Raw genomic sequence first — 19,951 nt, 5'->3', positions numbered from 1 at the left:
GGGTGTTTGGGTGATTTGTCTCCAAGTCTGTTATCCAAGTTTTTTGAGTTGAGAAGAAGCAGCTGTTCATCCATCTTATTTGCCAGGGAGCTGACATTTGCCAAGTGTATTGATGGGAGAGAGTGTGTTCTCTCCGCTGCCTCATCTTGGTGAGCACTCCTGCGTGCTTCTTCCCATCTGTGTCTCTGGCAAATCCCATAGAATGCTGCTGCACCTCCAACAAGAATCTCTGTGAAACTTTTTGGTTAAAAAAAAAAAATGCAGAAAGCCAACCGCCCCTCTCCTCGCCAGAAGCAGACATTACCGTGTTTTGATCCCATTTATGGTAAGGGGATATTTTTTGAGCCTTTTATTTTCCTGCATGATTTGAAGTGTTGAATAAACATTTTCATAAAGCAAGCATATTTGCCTAACCCTAACCCTTTCTTATGTTGTTAAAAGTATTAATAACATGAAAAAATACATTAGGGTACATTTAGAACAGAAAAAAATGTGCCAAAAAAATTGCTCGCAAGTGAACTATGGACAAAATGCGATCAATCGCGATTAAAAAAATATATCGTTTGACAGCCTATATATATGTATGTATGTATGTATGTGTATATATGTATGTATATATATATATATATATATATATATATATATATATATATATATATATATATATATATATATATATATGAGATATTATATGAAACTTCAGAATGAAGGGCTGAATTGGTTAGAGTGGCACGTCACAGACACATGGGAAACTTCATTCTAAAGTTTCCCATGTATCTGTGACGTGCGACTCTAACCAATCTGACACTAGTAACAGTGGACATGTGACCATATTTCCTACAAAGCTTATACAGAGTTATTTCAGGCTGGCCAATCAAACACAGTCCTCTCTCTTTAGGGTGGAGAAAGTGTTGAGATTATTTCATTCAACACAAAGATTCGAACACAATGACATCTCTGAGGCTTGTCTTCCATCTGACATGTTTGTTCTTGGGGATAATGGGTGAGTTGAGTTTCGAGTTTTAGTTTGTATGAAAGTGATTTTTAATGTAACTATAATTCTGAATTCTGTTGGGTTGAATCAATGAAGTTTTGCTTTGTCTCTTCTTTTACTTCAGCTCAGATGACAGATCTCTCCGTAACAGTTCGTCAAGAAAGACGTTTCGTATCAGCCAACATTGGAGACCATGTCTGTCTGCAATGTTTCTATGAAGGTGATGACACAGCATGGTTATACTGGTACAAACAACCTCTGGGACAGAAACCACAGCTAATCTCTACCTTCTACAGGTTTGATCACAATGGAACTTTTTATAATGAATTCAAGAACAATCCACGCTTCACACTGGAAACAGGGGATGGCACAAATCACCTTACCATTTTTGAGTTGAGCATTTCAGACTCAGCTACTTACTACTGCGCAAGTGGCTATACATTTGTCTTTAGTTTTACTGAGGGCACAACCGTCAGTGTGAAGGGTTCAGGTTTGAACATCCCAGCTTGGGTCCATCAGTCAGCATCTGGGAACATCCAGCCAAGAGGCTCTGTGACTCTGAACTGTACAGTACACACTGGTACCTGTGATGGAGAACACAGTGTTTACTGGTTCAAACACTCTCAAGAATCTCATCCAGGACTCATTTACACCCATGGAGGCAGGAATGATCAGTGTGAGAGGAAAGACAACACACACACCTGTGTCTACAATTTGCAAATGACAAGTCTGAATCTTTCTCATGCGGGGACCTACTACTGTGCTGTTGCCTCATGTGGACATATACTGTTTGGAGACGGGACCAAGCTGGACATAGAAGGTAAGTAACTTTCTAAAAAAGACTGCCTCATTAATACTCCCAAAACCAAAAACATGCTTATGGATATGTTTCTGATGTCTGTGTCTTTGCAGACAAAATAGACTCTCCTTTCTTGGTGTATTTCTTGAGTGGAGCTTTGACATTCACCACAATCCTGGTAGTTTTACTGGCACTCTCACTGTTCAAGATGAAGAGGAGAAATAGTTATCAGTCTACAGGTAAATGGTACTGTTTGTGTCTGACAGCTTGTTTCCACTTAATATAACTTTTGAATGATCAGCTTTATATGTGTTTCACAGAGTCTCAAGCAAGATTATCTGCTCCCTCGACAAATGAAGAGGTGAAATTTATCTTAATGAGCCATTAATTACCTTTGAAATACAAATTAATTGCACATTAACAAATTGGTATTTTTTTAGAAGTTGTATGATTGCTGTCCTAATTCACTTCTATGTATTTTGTTAACAGGGTCGCAGGGACGACCTCCATTATGCCGCTTTAAATGTCAACCTGCCCAACAGATCAAGAAGACAGAGGAACAACACCAACAGTGAATGTGTGTACTCCAGTGTGAAGCATTAAAATGTTTAATCTTTAATTTCTACTTTTTCAATAAAGTTTGATTTGGCGTCTTTAACGTGGTCTGTAGTCAAAACATGCAGTATTACTATACTATGTCCGTAATGAATGATATTGTGCACCTCGTGATTTGTGTTCAGTGCCAACATTTGGTATCAATGCAAGAAGAAGTGTGCCTTTTTGTGGGAGTTGAGGTGGTGTGTGGCCAATTTTGGAAAAAAAAATAAACAGAAACCAAGACTACATCTTTGACACATGTATGAGAAAGTTCCCAGACTCGCTTAAAAAATCTTGACATTTTGAGAGTTGTTGAGTTAGGAGACACAGGATACATTTTGTTAATGCTGTCTACAACAAATTCTTAATTATTTTCACCCTCTTGTAAATTCTGTAAATGTTATTTCTTATTTCAGTGTACTTTTTTATTGACATGCTGTATACAGTAAAGCAGAGAAGTGAGATCTGAAGTCATGTCAGGTGTGAAAAAGGCTCTTCCTGGGCTGTCTTTGTGGGTTCATCCTTTGCCGGCTTTGCTCGCCCAACATTACAAGACTGTACCCTTTTTAGTTTATCCAGTTCAATCATGATAGCAAACCTTCACATAGACATGACTCAGTATTGCTTCAATTGTATGTTTTCAATTAAACTTTGAGAGGTCGGGAAACTTTTGAAGGGTGAGAATATTTTTCTTATGAAAGTGCTGTATCTATTTTTGTTTTAAAGTATCCATTTAAAAGTTATATTAGGACCCCATGTTGGGTCAAATTCCAAACATTCCATAAAACAAAGTAGATAAACTCATGTGTACCCTGTGACTCTATGTTTTTGAAGCTACCGTCGAAGTCCAACCATCTTCAACAAATTCCACCTCCAAATCCGAATAAATAAGACAACAATTCAAGCTTTTGCAATCAGACTCTTTAAGTGCATGACATAGGCCCAATTACAACAATAACTCAAAAAACTACAGACCATCCTGTGATGGACTCACACCTGCAACGCCCATCAACAGTCATGAGTACTCAGCACCCACTACTAGATTATTCCATGAGCAGTCAATACTCATGAGTTGGACCACACCCATCCTCCAATTGGCCATAACCTTTTAGCTCAACCAAAGTAACATTACCAGAGCTTGCACGGTTTACCTGTTATAGCATTCTGTCCACGGATAGGTGTAGTAGCTATATGTGAACACATACTCTTGAAAATTCTATAGAAGTGTCTCCAGGAGCACATTTTGACATGATGACGCACACACACACACACACGTGCACAGTTTTACAAGGTTTACAACATTGTATACTGAGGCTTTCACAGCAAGGCTATAAAGGCCTGACTGAACCTGTTCCTCATATCCAGATGGTATAGTCTAACATCACAGTGTCAAGTCAAACAGTTGCAACATGCCATCAGGAAATAGAACAAAACTTGACAACATGGATTCTGAGTGACTGACCCACAGACTGGACCCAGCCCCTCACTCTGTGCATGTTAAAGAATATGCCATAATGGGAAAGAAAACATAGCACACTAAGTGAAAAGAAATGTATACTTCTATGCAGACTGCACCTGCACACCCCAAATGTGAACATGACACAGTTTTAAAGTTAAAAATATTTAGTAACATAAATTCACAGATTTGTGTCAAGCTATTGCTAACCAAACCACAAATAAGTAGGTGACAGCTGTGCTATTTAAAATCATTTGTCTGCCCGTGTGAAACACAACAGACTGAACAACTACGACTACTCTGAACACTGTTGGCTGGTAAACATTATACTGTTCTTAAGTGATGAACTATCTTATTTTACCGACTTCTTAGAATACGTGTTTTAGCTATTAAAAGACACATGTAACAACATAACTGTTTAAGCTGAAAAAACATTTTACGAGTTATTCACCAATTCTAAAAATAATCTGCCCAAAATCGCCTGATTTCTCTTTGACATCATGGCATCCAGCCCATTTCCAAACACTGAGCAAGGACTTGTATTGTCCATAGTAACTTGTGTTGTATTTAACTAAGATCTCTTGCTTTATTTTTATTCTTTTGTTTTTTTTTTAACTTATTTTAAGTCCAATGCAAGGAGGATGTTCTCTGTATAGTGTATGTCTAACCGTGTGAATCTCCTCAGAAACCAAACTTGGTGGTGAGCATGTGATCATGTTTCCTACAAGTCACACAGAGATATTTCAGGCTGGCCAATCAAACTCAGTTTTGTCCGTGAAGAGCGGCGAAAAGATACATTTTATGTTACTCAACACACAACTTTGTTACGATGACATCTCTGATGTTTGTCTTCCATCTGACATGTTTGTTCTTTGGGAGAATAGGTGACTTGTGTTTATATGTCTCCAATATTATTTTTTTAATGTATGGTTACTCCTCATGCTAATATGCCTGATGTAATGATTAGTCTGAACTCTTTCAAAAAGAAGTAACTGTGTTTGCTTTGTCTCTCATTTCATTTCAGCTGCTCAGAAGATGTCCTCATCTCTTCATCCAGATGGAGGTTTGTTATCAGTAAAGATTGGGGACAACTTGACTTTGCCGTGTTTCTATAACGCTGATGCTGCTGCAAGGTTTTACTGGTATAAACAAACTCTGGGACAGAAACCACAGCTTATCTCTACCTTGTACAAGTTTGATAAAAATGGGACTTTTCATGGTGAATTCAAGAACAATCCACGCTTCACACTGGATATAGGGGATGGTAAAAATCACTTGAGGATTTCAGATCTGCATATTTCAGACTCAGCAACTTATTACTGCGTAAGTTGTTCTTCAATCGCTTTAGAAATTACAGTGAGTATTACTGTCAGTGTGACGGGTTCAGCTTTGGTCATCCAGTCAGCATCTAAAATCGTCCAGCCAGGAGGCTCTGTGACTCTGAACTGTACAGTACTCACTGGGACCTGTGATGGAGAACACTGTGTTTACTGGTTCAAACACTCTCAAGAAGCTCATCCAGGACTCATTTACACCCATGGAGGCAGGAATGATCAGTGTGAGAGGAAAGACAACACACAAACACACACCTGTGTCTACAACTTGCCAATGAAGAGCCTGAATCTTTCTCATGCTGGGACCTACTACTGTGCTGTAGCTTCATGTGGACACATACTGTTTGGAAGCGGGACCAAGTTGTTCTTTGAGTGTGAGTAACTCTCAAAGATTTCTCATTTGTTTACAGCATCTTACTCACCAATCAAACTTAGAATAAAAACTGAAAGCATGAAAGTGTTTCTGATGTCTGTCTCTCTGCAGACGGAGTGGACTCTCCTGTCTTGGTGTATTTCTTGAGTGGAGCTTTGACATTCACCACCATCCTGGTAGTTTTACTGGCTCTCTCGATGTTCAACATGAAAAAGAGAAACAGTAATCAGTCGACAGGTAACTTGATACTGTTTGTGTCTGACGGCTTGTTTCCACTAAACATAACTTTTGAATGAATCAGCTTTATTTGTGTTTCACAGAGTCTCAAGCAAGATTATCTGCTTCCTCCACAACAAATGCAGTGGTGAAATTTATCTTAATGATCCATTCATTACAATCAAAATACCTTTTAATCACACAACAACAAAATGTTATTTGGATATTTTTAACAATTTGATAAATATCCTAATCTACTTCTACATATTTTGTCACCAGGGGCATGGAGATGCAGATGACCTCCATTATGCTGCTTTAAGTTTCAACCTGCCAAACAGATCAAGAAGACAGAGGAACAACACCAACAGTGAATGTATGTACTCCAGTGTGAAGCATTAAAATGTTTCATGTTTAATTTCTACTTTTTCAGTAAAATTTGATCAGGTGTCTTTAACGTGGTCTGTAGTCAAAACATGTAGTCTATTATTTCTATATTGTGGCTATATTGAATGATATTGTGCACCTTACAATTTATGTTCAGTGCTAACATTCAATACCCATGCAAGAAGAAGTGTGCCTTTTTGTGGGAGTTGAGGTGGTGTGTGGCCAATTTTGAGAAAAGAAAAATAAACTGAAACCAAGGCTACTTCTTTGACACATGTATGAGAAAGTTCCCAGACTTGCTTAAAAGAATCTTGAAATGTTGAGAGTTATTGAGTTAGGAGACACTGGATATATTTTGTTTATGCTGTCTACAACAAATTCTTAATTATTTACAACCTCTTGTAAATTCCGTGAATGCTATTTCTTGTTTGTCCGAGCATTATTTTTTTTAATTGACTATGTGTATATAGTAAAGCAGAGAAGTGAGATCTGAAGTCATGCCAGGCATGAAAAAGGCTCTTCCTGGGTTGTCTTCATGGGTTCATCCTATTGCAGGCTTTGCTCGGCCAACATTACAAGACTGTACCTATTTTAGTTCATCCAGTTCAACCATAATAGCAAATCTGCACATACACATGTCACCATATTGATGTGATCCACCTAAACCTAGTCAAGTCCCCTCAAGAGGACGACTTCCGCTGTTTATTACCGTTTTACTTGTGTGTTTTCAATTAAAATTTGACCTCTTAACACAATAAACTAAGGTGGCGAGTATTTTTAACATCATACAAGCTAACATTGCCATTGTGAACATTTTAGCAGGCTGATGTTAGCATGTCGCTCAAAGCGAAAGCTGCTAGCATGGTTGTATGAATGTGGTTTTCAGCTTGGTTTAAATGTGTTTGCGCTCTGACACAGAATTAATTACAAATAGTAACATGGGAGGAATCATTTTTCTTATAAAACTGCCATATCTGTTTTTGTTTTTAAGTATCCATTTAAAAGTTATCTTAGGACCCCATGTTGGATCAATTCCAAACATACCATAAAACAAGTTTGGTAAACTAATGTGTACCCTTTAACCCTATGTTTTTGGAGCTACATTCGAAGACCAACCATATTCAACAAGCTCTTTACATGCATCACACAGGTCCACTTACAACAATCACTCAGAAAACTACAGACCATCCTGCGATGGTATCACACATAGAACACCCATCAACAGCCATGAGTACTCAGCACCCACTACTACACTACACTACTACATGAGCAGTCAGTACTCATGAGTTGGACCACACCCATCCTCCAGTTGGCCTTTACTTTTTTATCTGAACCAAAGTAACATGACCAGAGCTTGCAAGGTTGAGCTGTTATTGGATTCTGTCCACAGACAGGTGTAGTATTGTTAGATCCCGAGTTTTACCCCTGTTCAGGAGGCACTCGACCAGCTCTCCATTTAAAGGGTTAGATCCCTAAACCTACAAGAGGTTGCTTAAAAACTGGCAATTTAAATAGGGATTGCTTAAACTGGTGGTGAGGAGACTCGCCTAGCTTCTAACTGCCTGAATCCGAACGTCTACCCTGCTTCCTCTGGTTTGGCACTTGACATGAATAGCCCTTGAGTCAGATACGGCCACCAGCCACGCCCATTATGGCAGCTCTCCTCTAAATGATCTGGGCTCTTGGTATGGTGCTAGGTTGGATTTTAAGGGATTTTGGTAAACCCTAAGGGACTGTTTCAATTTGGTTGGCTAGAGTAACCTTTAAGAACCTTTAAGATATTTTGCACACTTAACACCTTAGTTTTACTTCCATCAAAGAGACATAAAATCAATGTCCACAACTTTAACTTTAACTATATTATGTAGGTTTTATTGCACAGACTTTAGCAAGGGCAAAGCATACAGCGCAATACTTATTTCAATTACTATCATTGTCAAAAATTGTTATTGATAGATCACAATACTGTAACTAACAAATTAATCTTAAAGAGCTGAGGCCTGGTTAGAAATACTTAAATTTAGGTGAGATGGAGAGGGTCAGGTCTTTCCATGGCTTGCCTTTCCCTTCCTGCTGAAAGTCCAAGTCCCTGAGGCAAATCACAACCCTGGCCGTGGTCTCGTAACTTCCTCAAAGTCCAAACTTCACTCCAGCAGAGTGAACAAAAGTACTCCAATATCCAAATCCTAATCCACAGCATGTTGGCAAAAATGGTTAATCCGTTGTGCTTTTAATTCCTTGGTCTGTTTCTGCTGAACATTTCTTGAAGTCCTTTCTGCGATGTTTAGGCTGCTCACATTCTCCGTCTCAGGTGTTTCTTCAAGGCTTGTGTGAGTGGAAGAACGAACTTTAGTCCGTGCTCCTCAGGTTATATACACTCTTGCTTCGGACACTGGCTTGGTTTTGTGTCCCTATTAGGACATTGTTATAGCATCTCTCCATTCACTGGCTGATGACCCCTTGATTAAGATTTCATAGCGCTTCCCTCTTGCTTCAGACAGTGGCATGGTTTTATGTCCTTATTAGAACATTTTCCAACCATATCTCCGTTCAATTACTAATAGTCTCTTGATGACGGCTAACAATTTCATAATGATCTAACACGCCTCAGTCACGGTCTGTGCCCGTGCTCAAAACGTGATCGGATTTTGACATTTCCTTTTGGCTTCTTGTTGACCTGATCAGTTCTTTAACACTTTCTCATGACCTCAGCTCAACAACGTTTCTTTACTGAGACAGAGCCTTGAGTGTAACACTTCCTCTTTTTCACATACACACCGTGTCGCACTTTCCTCTTCACTTCCTATTTCAACACACCTTTAATGTAATGGTTTAACACTTTCTGATGAATTTATGGCAAACACAATGCAGCAGGCAAAGTTTTGATATATTTCAGAATCATTTCAGGACTAAGTATGATATCCCTTTCTTGTATTTGTGTCTGGTAAGAGTGTATGAATCTCAACTTTTCTGACACTGTCTCTGTGTGTGTGTACATACTGGTATTTACATTAGACAGAAGTAAATGGATCTCAATTATTTTGACAGTATATATAAACACATACTCTCTAAACTGCTATAAAAGTGTCTCCAGGAGCACATTTTGACATGACACACATACACGCGCACAGTTTTACAAGGTTTACAACATTGTAGACTGAGGCTATCAAAGCAGGGTTATTAAAATGAAACTCTCGCCAAAAAGCAACCCAGGCTTCATTTGTGTATATATATGAGTCAAACTTTCGTGTAAAAGCATAATTACGGCGAAAGAGGCACTTTTAAGATTTACCGTAGTTTCGTTTTCGGGCAAGGTAATTTTCAATGGAGTGCAGGGGCACTCTTATGCTAGCATCAAAATCGCTATTTTCAAAACTCTAAGAAGGCTCGACTCAACATGAAACTTTGCTCATAGTATCACCAGGGTCTCTACACATGAACACGAGCATTGAGAACATTGTTTGTGTACACAGAGTTTACTAGAAAGAAGGGTTTTAAACTACTCACCATTGGAGCTGGATCTCCAGCGCACAGCCGTCAAGGTGCAACCTAACAGGCAGGAGAGTAACGGTGGACCTTCTACCTGTTAGGTCGCACTCGGGGATTGACACTTTTTGTCTGCCATGACGGCCGTGTGTCGGAGATGCTACTGCTAAAGTGAGTCGTCCAAAAACAATCTTTTTAGTAAACTCTGTGTACACAAACATTGTTCTCAATGCTCGTGTTCATGTGTAGAGACCCTGGTGATACTACGAGCAAAGTTTCATGTAGTGTCGAGCCTTCTTAGTGTTTTAAAAATAGCACCTTTGATGCTAGCATAAGAGTGCCCCTGCACTCCATTGAAAATTAGCTTGCCCTAAAACGAAACAAGGCTTAAAAGTGCCTCTTTCGTCATAATTATGCTTTCACATGGAGGTTTGACTCATATACATTCACAAATAAAGCCTGGGTTGCTTTTTGGCGAGAATTTCACTTTAATGCCGGATGGGATGGTCTGACATCACAGTGTCAAGTCAAACAGTTGCAACATGTCATCAGGAAACACAACAAAACTTAACAACATGGATTCTGAGTGACTGACCCACTGGACTGGATGCCAGCCCCTCACTCTGTGCATGTTAAAGAATATGCCATAATGGGAGAAAAAAACATAGCACAATAATTGAAAAGAAATGTATACCTCTATGCAGACTGCACCTGCACACCTTAAATGTGAACATGACACAGTTTTCAAGTTAAACATATTTAGTAACATAAATTCACAGGTTTGTGTCAAGCTATTGCTAACCAAACCACAAATAAGTAGGTGACAGCTGTGCTATTTAAAATCATGTGTCTGCCCGTGTGAAACACAACAGACTGAACAACTACGACTACTCTGAAGACACTGTTGGCTGGTAAACATTATACAACTGTTCTCAAGTGATAAATTATCTTGGTTTACTGACTTCTTAAAATGTGTTTTTCAGCTATTAAAACACATATGTAACAACATCACTGTTTAAGCTGAAAAACATTTTCCGAGTTATTAATGAATTCTATGAATCTGCCCAAAATCACTTGATTTCTCTTTGACATCATGGCATCCATCCCATTTCCACACGCTGAGCAAGGACTTGTATTGTCCATAGTAACTTGTGTATTTAATAAAGGTCACTTGCTTTCTATTTTTAAGTCCAATGCAAGAGGATGTTCTCTGTAGAGTCTATGTCTTACCATGTGAATCTCCTCAGACACCAAACTTGGTGGTGATCATGTGATCGTGTTTCTTATAAGTCACACAGAGATATTTCAGGCTGGCCAATCAAACTCAGTCTCGTCTGTGAGGAGCGGGGACAAGATCAAGTTTATGTCATTTGACACACAAATTCCTTGCGATGACATCCCCGATGTTTGTCCATCTGATATTTTTGTTCTCGGGGATAGCGGGTGAGTTGAGCTTGTTGATTCAAGTATTTATGTTTTAATGTATGGCTGCTCATACTAATGTTTCTGATGTAATGACTATTCTGAACTCTTCCACAAAGAAGTAATTGTTTTTTTTGCTTTGTCTCTCATTTCATTTCAGCTCAGACAGCTGCTCTGTTTGACTCGTCTGGTCAGCAAGACAGAGGTATTGTGTCAGTAAAAACTGGGGACAACCTGACAATCAAAAATCTGACCATCTCAGACTCCGCTACTTACACCTCTGCATATTCAGTTTCATACATGAATGGGAGTATTAATGTCACTGTAGAGGACAGGATCAAGCTGGACTTTGAGTGTGAGTTATTTTCTAGAACAGGCTGTCTCATCTGATGAACATTAGACCTTAATCAAACATAACAAACACAAGCTAAATCTCTGTTTCTGGCGTCTCTCTACAAATGAAGTGGACTGTGAGGTCTTGGTGTACATCTTGAGAGGAGCTTTGGCATTCACCTCCCTCCTGGTTGTTTTACTGGCCTGCACAGTGATCAAGATGAAGAAGAGAAACCGTTTAAGACTCCAAGGTGGGGTAGTCAAATTTTATTCTTGTAACCACTGATGATGGATTTTCATAAAAAAAAGGATTTGTCTGTTTCTCTTTCAGATTCTCAAGCAAGATTTTCAGCTTCCTCCGCGGAAAATGATGTGGTAAGTTTTCTTCTCTCAAACGAATTACCACTCAAATAATACTTTATTGCAAAAAATGTAATCATTCTTCGTCGACGTTCTTTACATTTTTGTCAGACTACTGCAATACATTTTGACCTTGTTTTGTTGTCAGAGTTCCCAAGAGGCAGACAACCTCCATTATGCGACTGTATGTTTTAACCAGCCCAACCAATCAGGACGACAGAGGAATAACACCGTCGATGAGTGCGTCTACTCCACTGTGACGCCATAGAACCAGACATGTTTCACTTCCACTTTTTTAAGTAAGACTGTACTTGTTACCTTTAAAGTAAATTTAAAATGTAGATCTCGAGGTGAACCTTTTATGTTTTTCTTCCCATTGGTCTGTTATCACTGAGATGATAAGATTAGTCAAGGTTTAGCAAAGCACATGGACAGCCCTGTACTCTCTAGTGCTATTGTTGTTACCTTAGAACAAAGTCTCCATCTAATCAAACCAGTAAATTATTTTAAGGTCAGATTATTTGATGCTGCCCAAGCGACATCGACTGTTTTGTTTTGCCAACAGTGGCTTTTTCAACACCCTTGTGTAGGTTTTTGTTTGCACATTTTTGGTTATTAAAGGTCACACACGTATGAACTTCTGTCTGAAACCATGTGAAACCCTTACACATGCGTAGTATATTGTGAGCGTAACCTGGGAAAAAGTTGGGTAAGAAATGGCATCCTCCACGTTGATTTACATAGGGGCCTGGTGTTTTTAGAGCAAAACAACTGTCTAAAGATGGCCGCTGAGTGCCAAGACTCCTCTAAAAGGACTTTGGTTTTGAGTGTGATGGTGACACATTCTAGGGAGGAAATAGATGCGCTCAAGCCTTTTTTGTTAGACCTGGGGGAAACTGTGCGCTTTGTTGAGTTACGTAGGTAGTTTATGTGAAACTACACTTCCTGTGTGTTGTGCCCACTGTACAGAGGCGGATGCCGACGTGCTACACATGCAGCAAGTGTTGACCAGATGTTACATGGCCAAAACTTTTATGATGTACTAAAGCTGTTATGCATGATAAAAGGTGTTGTCCCTCTTTTGGTAATCAACATAGAAATAAAGCAATGAAGCATGCAGTACTCTTATCGTGATTACCTTTAAGTCCCCATGCTTTTTGTAGTGTCTTCTCTTTTCGAGCAGCCCCTTTTTGTGGTTTTCAGCAGGACGCAAGGGCGCCTCTCGCACGGATATCCCTTAAAGCACACAGTAAGGTTCAAAGGCAACAGGTCAAATTCGTACAATTATGTCGACCCTGGGAGACCAAATGTGTACAACTTCAAAGTTACATAAAGGTCATTTTAATTGATTTTAACCCTCTAAGACCCACTGTTGTAATATTACAACGTTACCTTTAGCCACCCTAAAAAACAATCTGTTACATTTTATCTTGTTTTTTACCACATTTACATAGTCATTGGGTCCTATTGTTTAGTCTCACGATGCTATTGGATAGTACATTTGTTTTTAAGTCCAGCCTCATGGCCATGAACTCACACAACCTCTCATGGTTTCCTTCGGACAACATTGCTTTGTTTCATTGGACTAAATTCATCAGAATCAAGTAAGTAAAATGTCTTTTATATTTTTTTTTGTTGTTATTACAATGTCTAGAACATGTACATATGTAGTTTTTGTAGAATAGATTCATCAAGTTTCATTTAGAGCTTGTTATATAATTGTTGTAATATTACAACGTTGGGTGAGTGTGGTAGTCAAAATAGCAGGCTTGTTGCAGTGGGAACAAACAGGTTGTATTCCCTCCACTACACCACTGCCTGAAACAGTGTGTTTTTTTATACATGGAAAGTATACATACTACCCTTGGGTTCAATTTTGACTGATTTAAAAGTTTATCTCCAAAAAAATGTAGTTAATTTGATCAGACTGACCTAAAATTCCACAACTTTGTCCACAAAGTGGATATCAACAGACATTCAGTTCTGAGAAAGGTGAACATTTTCCTGAATGTGGATGTGTGGATGTAAGTTGGGGTATGCATGTTTTCCTTTTAGTATGATAATTAGAGGGCATCACAAGCAGTATTGTCATGTCAAGGCAGTATTGTGTGACTTAATGGCTGGTGATTGGGATGCACATTTCTTTTAGCATGATAAGTAGAGAGCATAGGCTAAGCCATCAACATTTACATTTAGGGCATTTAGCAGATGCTTTTGTCCAAAGCGACTTACAATAAGCAGACAGTATTGTCTGCCTGGAAAACATTGGGGAATTCATTACATGGGAACAGCCAGGCAGGTGCGCCTGCCCAACTGTGACCTTGAGGACGAGAAGAGCTTGAAGAAAAAGGAGAGAGAAAGCGATGACGTCAGAGTGGAGGGGAATCTCAACATCTGTGCTGTCAAATGGTGTGACAACAGGGCCATCACACTTGTGTTATCCTTTGCTGGACCTGAACCTGTGCAGAAGATTCAACGCTGGGACAAAGCCGGCCGAACCTACACTGAAGTTAAGAGGCCTTACATTGTTGGTGTCAACAACAAGTACATGGGAGTTGTATATTTGTTGGACTCATTTACAGCCAAATAGAGGTCCCCATCAAATCCCGTCGCTGGTACATGTACATCTTCTGGCAGACCATCATCCTCTCTCAAGATCTCTAGCAAAGAATCAATGAACAGGAGACAGTTTCAGGCACAGCCAGCATCCTCTCTCATCCTGGTGAACATGGCGCTCCAAACTCCAAAGAGAGGACGACCATCTTCAGGCAAAGGGAGCCCAGCAACAGTGACATCAGGAAGCTCTCTGACTCCTCAGAAGAGACCATCCAAGAGAAGGGCACAGCTCCATTGGGTGTACGCAAGGACCTAGTTGCGCATTTCCCAGTGAAGACAGGGAGAGGAAGCTGCAGACACTGCACTAAAGGATACACTAAAGTGCAATGCAGCAAGTGTGATGTTCACCTTTGCTTTTCAGAGGACAAGAACTGTTTTTGGGACTTTCACTATGAATGAAAGTCAGCCATGAAAAGAAAGAAAAGGAATGAAGAAGTCACTAGAAAAAGCTATTTAATAAAAAATAAATAAAAAATTCTTCATAAAAATATGAATGTGTGATTATTATTAATGTTATATACCTTTATGGGGCTAAGTAAGCAATCAACTCTGCAAATGAATCCTTAGTTGTTCAAAATTGTTGTTCAGAGAACATGAGTACACATACAAAATTCTGCTCCCACCTAAGCCCAACGTTGCAATATTACAACATTTCTCTAAAACCGTACATAAACATTTTTTTTCAAAAACTCTTTAATTTCTGCATCAGAGGCCTCCTACAACAACATCTGAAGGGTCAAAAATTTTTTTTTTTAGGTTTTTCTATATTTGGGTCTTACAGGGTTAAGTCAAATTCTATATAACCTACTTCCTCACCATTTGGACAAAACCTGACACTATATGAAGCGGTGCACATGTGAACGTCCAAAGTAGGACACACAGCACATTGTCACTTCAGCTTGCACAATCACACACACGCTCGTCGCTAAAGGGCAGAGGGGCCATCTACGTTCGTTTCATTTCCCACAGCAGTCTGAACACGATGGCCTCTTCAGTGTTTGCTTTCTGTCTCATATGGCTGTTTGGGGGACAAATGGGTAAGTAGTGTTTTTTGTTATCAAAACTCAAATTTTTAGTGTACAATCATCCACAGGTTTCCATTATTTTTCATGTACTGAATTCTGAGAAAGAAGAAGGAGAAAATTAAATTCACACTCACTCTGTCTTTTATCTCATTTCAGCTCAGACAACTGCTCCCAAATCCTCATCTATTCATCAGGACAGTGATTTTGTATCAGCTAGAGTCGGGGGCGACATTACTTTGCCATGTTACTATAAGGGTGAAATTGCTGCAAAGCTTTACTGGTATAAACAACCTCCAGGACAGAAACCACAGCTCGTCTCTACTTCCTACTTGTATGAGAAAAATGCCACCTTTTACGATGACTTCAAGAACAATTTTCGCTTCACACTGGACAGGGAAAATGGCAAAAACTACTTGACCATCACAGATTTGCACATTTCAGACTCGGCTACCTATTACTGCATGAGGTGTTTTTTAAACATGCTAGAAATTTCAGAGACCATTACCATCGGTGTGACGGGTTCAGCCTCGATCCATCAGTCAGCAACTGAGATCATCCAGCCAGGAGGCTCTGTGACTCTGAACTGTACAGTACACACTGGGACCTGTGATGGAGAACACAGTGTTTACTGGTTCAGACACTCTCAAGAATCTCCTCCAGGACTAATTTACACCCATGGAGGCAGGAATGATCAGTGTGAGCGGAAAGACAACACACAAACACGCACTTGTGTCTACAGCTTGCCAATGAAGAGCCTGAATCTTTCTCATGCTGGGACCTACTACTGTGCTGTAGCCTCATGTGGACACATACTGTTTGGAGACGGGACCAAGCTGGACACAAATGGTAAGTAACTGTTAGTCCATCTCATAATTATTCACTGTATGTCCTAAACTTAGGGTAAAGAAAATACAAAAACACTGTTTGGTTCTGTACAGATGAGGCTGCCTTTGGGTATTTCTGGAGGGGAGCTTCGGCATTCTTCAGCATCCTGGCTGTTTTACTGGCTTTCTCAGTGTGCATGATGAACAGGGGAAACGGCTGCAAAACTCCAGGTAACTAACACTGTCTGTGTGTGACAGCTTGTACTTAAACATGACTTTTGAATGAAAAGCTTTTTCTGTTTCACCACAGAGTCTCGATCGGGACGTTCCGATCCCTCCGAAGCAAATGCAGAGGTGAATAAAAACTGTTGATTTATTCAGACACATAGTTTTACTGCACAATACATGTCTTCTGTGAATAGCAAAATAACTATATGTGATGTATATTTGTTACCAGGGATACCAAAATGAAAACAACCTCTATTACGCTGCTTTAAGTGTGAACCTGACGAAGAGATCAAGAAGACAAAGGGATCAGACCTGGAGCGAGTGCGTGTACCAATGTGTAAAGCAGTAGAACTGGACATGTCTACTTCTGAGTAAGACATTGTAATCCTGTAAAGCAGATTTAGATTAAAGTTGATCTAAAAATGCTTGCGTAGCTTCTTTGTGGCCTGCAGCCCTCATTAAATTGCCCTACATTTTGCTCGTCTGTATATTTGGAATACTTTGTTATACTTCAGTAGCTCAGATTTAATGTCGCTATAGAAGCTGCTCATGTGCTTTTAGGATCAAGATTATCTCATGTACTTTGACTTTCTATTTTTCAATAAATTCAATGTCAATATGCAATCAAATCAAGCTATATTTTTGTATGTGAATTTTATGTTGTTAATGATCAAATAAAAGTTCCAAACATTTTGAGATATTTGAGTTTCAAACATTATGTGTGTGCTTGTTCAATACAGAAGTAACTCTGACCACATGTATGATGGCGACCTCCACCCACTCCCTTTCGAAAGTGAGTGATAAAGCCTGATTGTTGCGATGCCGGAGTAAAATGAGAGTGAACTGTAAATGTGAGACTCTCCTATGAGACATTTCTGCCTGCAGCATGCTAATGCATCAGGTACTGATTTAGATTTTTGATCATTATTCTAGAGGGAGTTTGGTTTTGTACAGAGCCCCAGACATGACATGGTCAAAAAAAGTTTAAATTGTGGCCACAATATAGCTATAGTGTGCGCACGAAATACTACTTTGTGGCCACAATTTAGTTTTAAATACTAATTTGAGGCCACGAAATACTAAATTGTGGCCACTATTTAATATTTCGTGGCCACGAAATAAGGATAATGTGCGCACAAAATACTAATTGATGATATTTATATAATTCCTGGACAACTGGGTAAGCAAATCGAGCGCACCTTCTCTAGAATCCGCAATAGCCTACGTGATGTCCTTTAGTTGAGCATCTTTTCTTATTCTGTTGTAGTCAATATCTTGTTATCCCGCATTTAGGCAGTTATTTAAGTAGGCCTATAATATAGTGAACTTTTAATCGTCTGTGATTTTATTGCTGGACAAATGTCCAGAGAACACTACAGAAACCTTCAGTAGTTCAGTCAGAGCAACAACAACCTGCAAATCAATACAAACTAGATTCTGATCTCTGATAGGCTATAGGTTCCCTTGGCAACACAATACATACAGTGAGTGCTACTGTAACTTTACGGCTGCGTTCAGTGGCATCATTAAACGCTGCGGCTCATATAGCCTCTGTATTCCCTCAGCTGAGACTCTGATACACATGATGCTACTTTCAAAGGAGATGATCAGTGAAAGGCACTGCCTGAATGCGGGATAACAAGATATTGACTAGAACAGAATAAGATAAGACACTCACCTTAAGGACATCACGTAGGCTATTTTGGTTTCTAGAGAAGGTGCGCTCAATTTGCTTAGCGAGCTGTCCATGAATGATATTAATATCATTAATTTGTATTTCGTGCACACAATATACCTACTTCGTGGCCACAAATTAGTATTTTGTGTGCACGTTATACTTATTTCGTGGCCATGAATTAGTATTTTTTGGCAACAATTTAGTAATTTGTGGCCACAAAATAGTATTTCGTGTGCACATTATAGCTAGTGGCCACATTTTTAATTTTTTTTGACCATGTCATGTCTGGGGCTCCATAGTTTTGAAACTTTGGCACAAGATTAAACATCCATAAAACATACACACAAACACACATTGCAAGAGAAACATGGCAGAAACACCCTACACAAAAATAATAACAGTACCTGCTGCCACTCATGCATGTGTTATGAAAGCTGATGGCCAAGGAAACAAAGGAATCATACAAAGCCCTTTCAGCTCTAACGCTTTAACTGCTCCATCAAAGGAGGGAAATGAACAATACAGTGAAAACTGCCCAGATGTTGAGCGCTACGGAACAGTATATTACGCAGGAAATTATTAGATCATGTGGTCAAAAGCTAGGATGAGAAAACTCCAGTGAAAGCACTCCTCTTTGCCACGTGCCACATCTGAAAATGAAAGCTGACAGATATCATCTACATTGTTGACATCTTTCAGTGAGCCGCTGAGCTAACTAAGTTAGCTAATGCTATAGTTTCACAGACACACAGATGAACAGGTTGGTGTGAGGCCCTTGACAGGAATTAAGAGTTTCTGACTATTTCTATCTGTTAGCATTAGCTCTTGCTCAGGGTCACAACCTGTGTGAGCAGGACAAGAGTGGCACCATAAGGAACACAGACAGACAGAAAGACAGACAGGCAGGCAGGAAATCAAGGAACAAAATATGGAGTACAAAAAGCACAAAGCTACCTGGATGAAGTGGCAGAGTATGAGGGAGAATGGGCTGGTTAAATATCTTTAAGGGGAACCAGTGAAATAAGTGGGGGGGCAATGACCCAGACAGGAGATACAAATCTGAGGGCATCTAGTGGACAGAACATGAATAATGACTGTCTGGGGAAGAGGAAGTAAGAGTGTGGCTTGAAGAGAGGGACAAAGACAGATTTTGATAGGCCGGCGCTCCCCTGCTAAAACATTTAGGGCTGTAAACGACGTGCGCAGGTCAGCTAGATCATTCATTGCCTCAAAGAAATATCACTCTGTTAGTCGTTCTAAGCAGCAAAAAGATGCAAACCACTCAGCAGGATGTGAGGTTGATTGCACTCAGAGAATGTCCCGAAACCCTAAAACCCCTTGCAATACAGATCCAAAATAATAGATTATTTATCAGGTCACGTATGATGATAATTCAAACTTAAAGCGCTAGTCAGAAAACGTTTTAATTGGAGTAATAAAAAAAGATCATATTTAGAGTAATCATGCTGGCTTAGATCAATAGAAATCTGATTATGATGTTCAAAGCATCTCACGTTTTAAACGCATCACCCAGTACAGTCTTGCTTTACTCTACCACAGCCCACAGAGTGTTGAATATCAGTATATAATAACAGCAATGGATGAACAGATCAAATCTTTGTTGAATATAATGACCGCAGTTTTTACCCGGACATTGAGCATAAATGCAATGAACTGTCTGTTACTGGCGTGTTCATATTGGAAATGAAGATATCCTTTTGCTTCACGGGGATTTAACCTCCAATAAGGAGCCGTAATGTTCTTCATATATCTCTCGTTTTTTTCAAACCCAGAACTTAGATAGATGGCAGTGATCATGTGCTCAT

General features: G+C 39.4%; 3 protein-coding genes across 3 annotated transcripts; all 3 read left to right on the top strand.

Moving 5' to 3' along the window:
* Positions 1-948: 948 nt before the first annotated feature.
* On the top strand, positions 949-2,451 carry LOC115590175 (uncharacterized). Its single transcript, XM_030431438.1, has 5 exons — positions 949-1,003; positions 1,119-1,814; positions 1,907-2,032; positions 2,114-2,154; positions 2,283-2,451. Exons 1-5 carry the CDS (start codon positions 949-951, stop codon positions 2,394-2,396), a joined length of 1,032 nt encoding a protein of 343 aa, XP_030287298.1. The 3' UTR covers positions 2,397-2,451.
* A 2,224-nt stretch (positions 2,452-4,675) lies between these two features.
* LOC115589433 (uncharacterized) lies at positions 4,676-6,168 on the top strand. The gene is made up of 5 exons (XM_030430273.1): positions 4,676-4,739; positions 4,871-5,554; positions 5,665-5,790; positions 5,874-5,917; positions 6,049-6,168. The coding sequence occupies exons 1-5, from the start codon at positions 4,676-4,678 to the stop codon at positions 6,166-6,168; spliced, it is 1,038 nt and encodes a 345-aa protein (XP_030286133.1).
* Positions 6,169-15,159: 8,991 nt separating this feature from the next.
* On the top strand, positions 15,160-17,147 carry LOC115589184 (uncharacterized). The gene is made up of 5 exons (XM_030429938.1): positions 15,160-15,407; positions 15,552-16,241; positions 16,334-16,450; positions 16,530-16,573; positions 16,677-17,147. Exons 1-5 carry the CDS (start codon positions 15,353-15,355, stop codon positions 16,794-16,796), a joined length of 1,026 nt encoding a protein of 341 aa, XP_030285798.1. The 5' UTR covers positions 15,160-15,352; the 3' UTR covers positions 16,797-17,147.
* The last annotated feature ends 2,804 nt before the right edge of the window (positions 17,148-19,951 follow it).

Source organism: Sparus aurata, chromosome 10 (genome assembly GCF_900880675.1).
Source record: "Sparus aurata chromosome 10, fSpaAur1.1, whole genome shotgun sequence".
NCBI lineage: Eukaryota > Metazoa > Chordata > Actinopteri > Spariformes > Sparidae > Sparus > Sparus aurata.
Note: the sequence above shows the minus strand (reverse complement) of the source record. Positions and strands in the feature narration are given on the sequence as shown.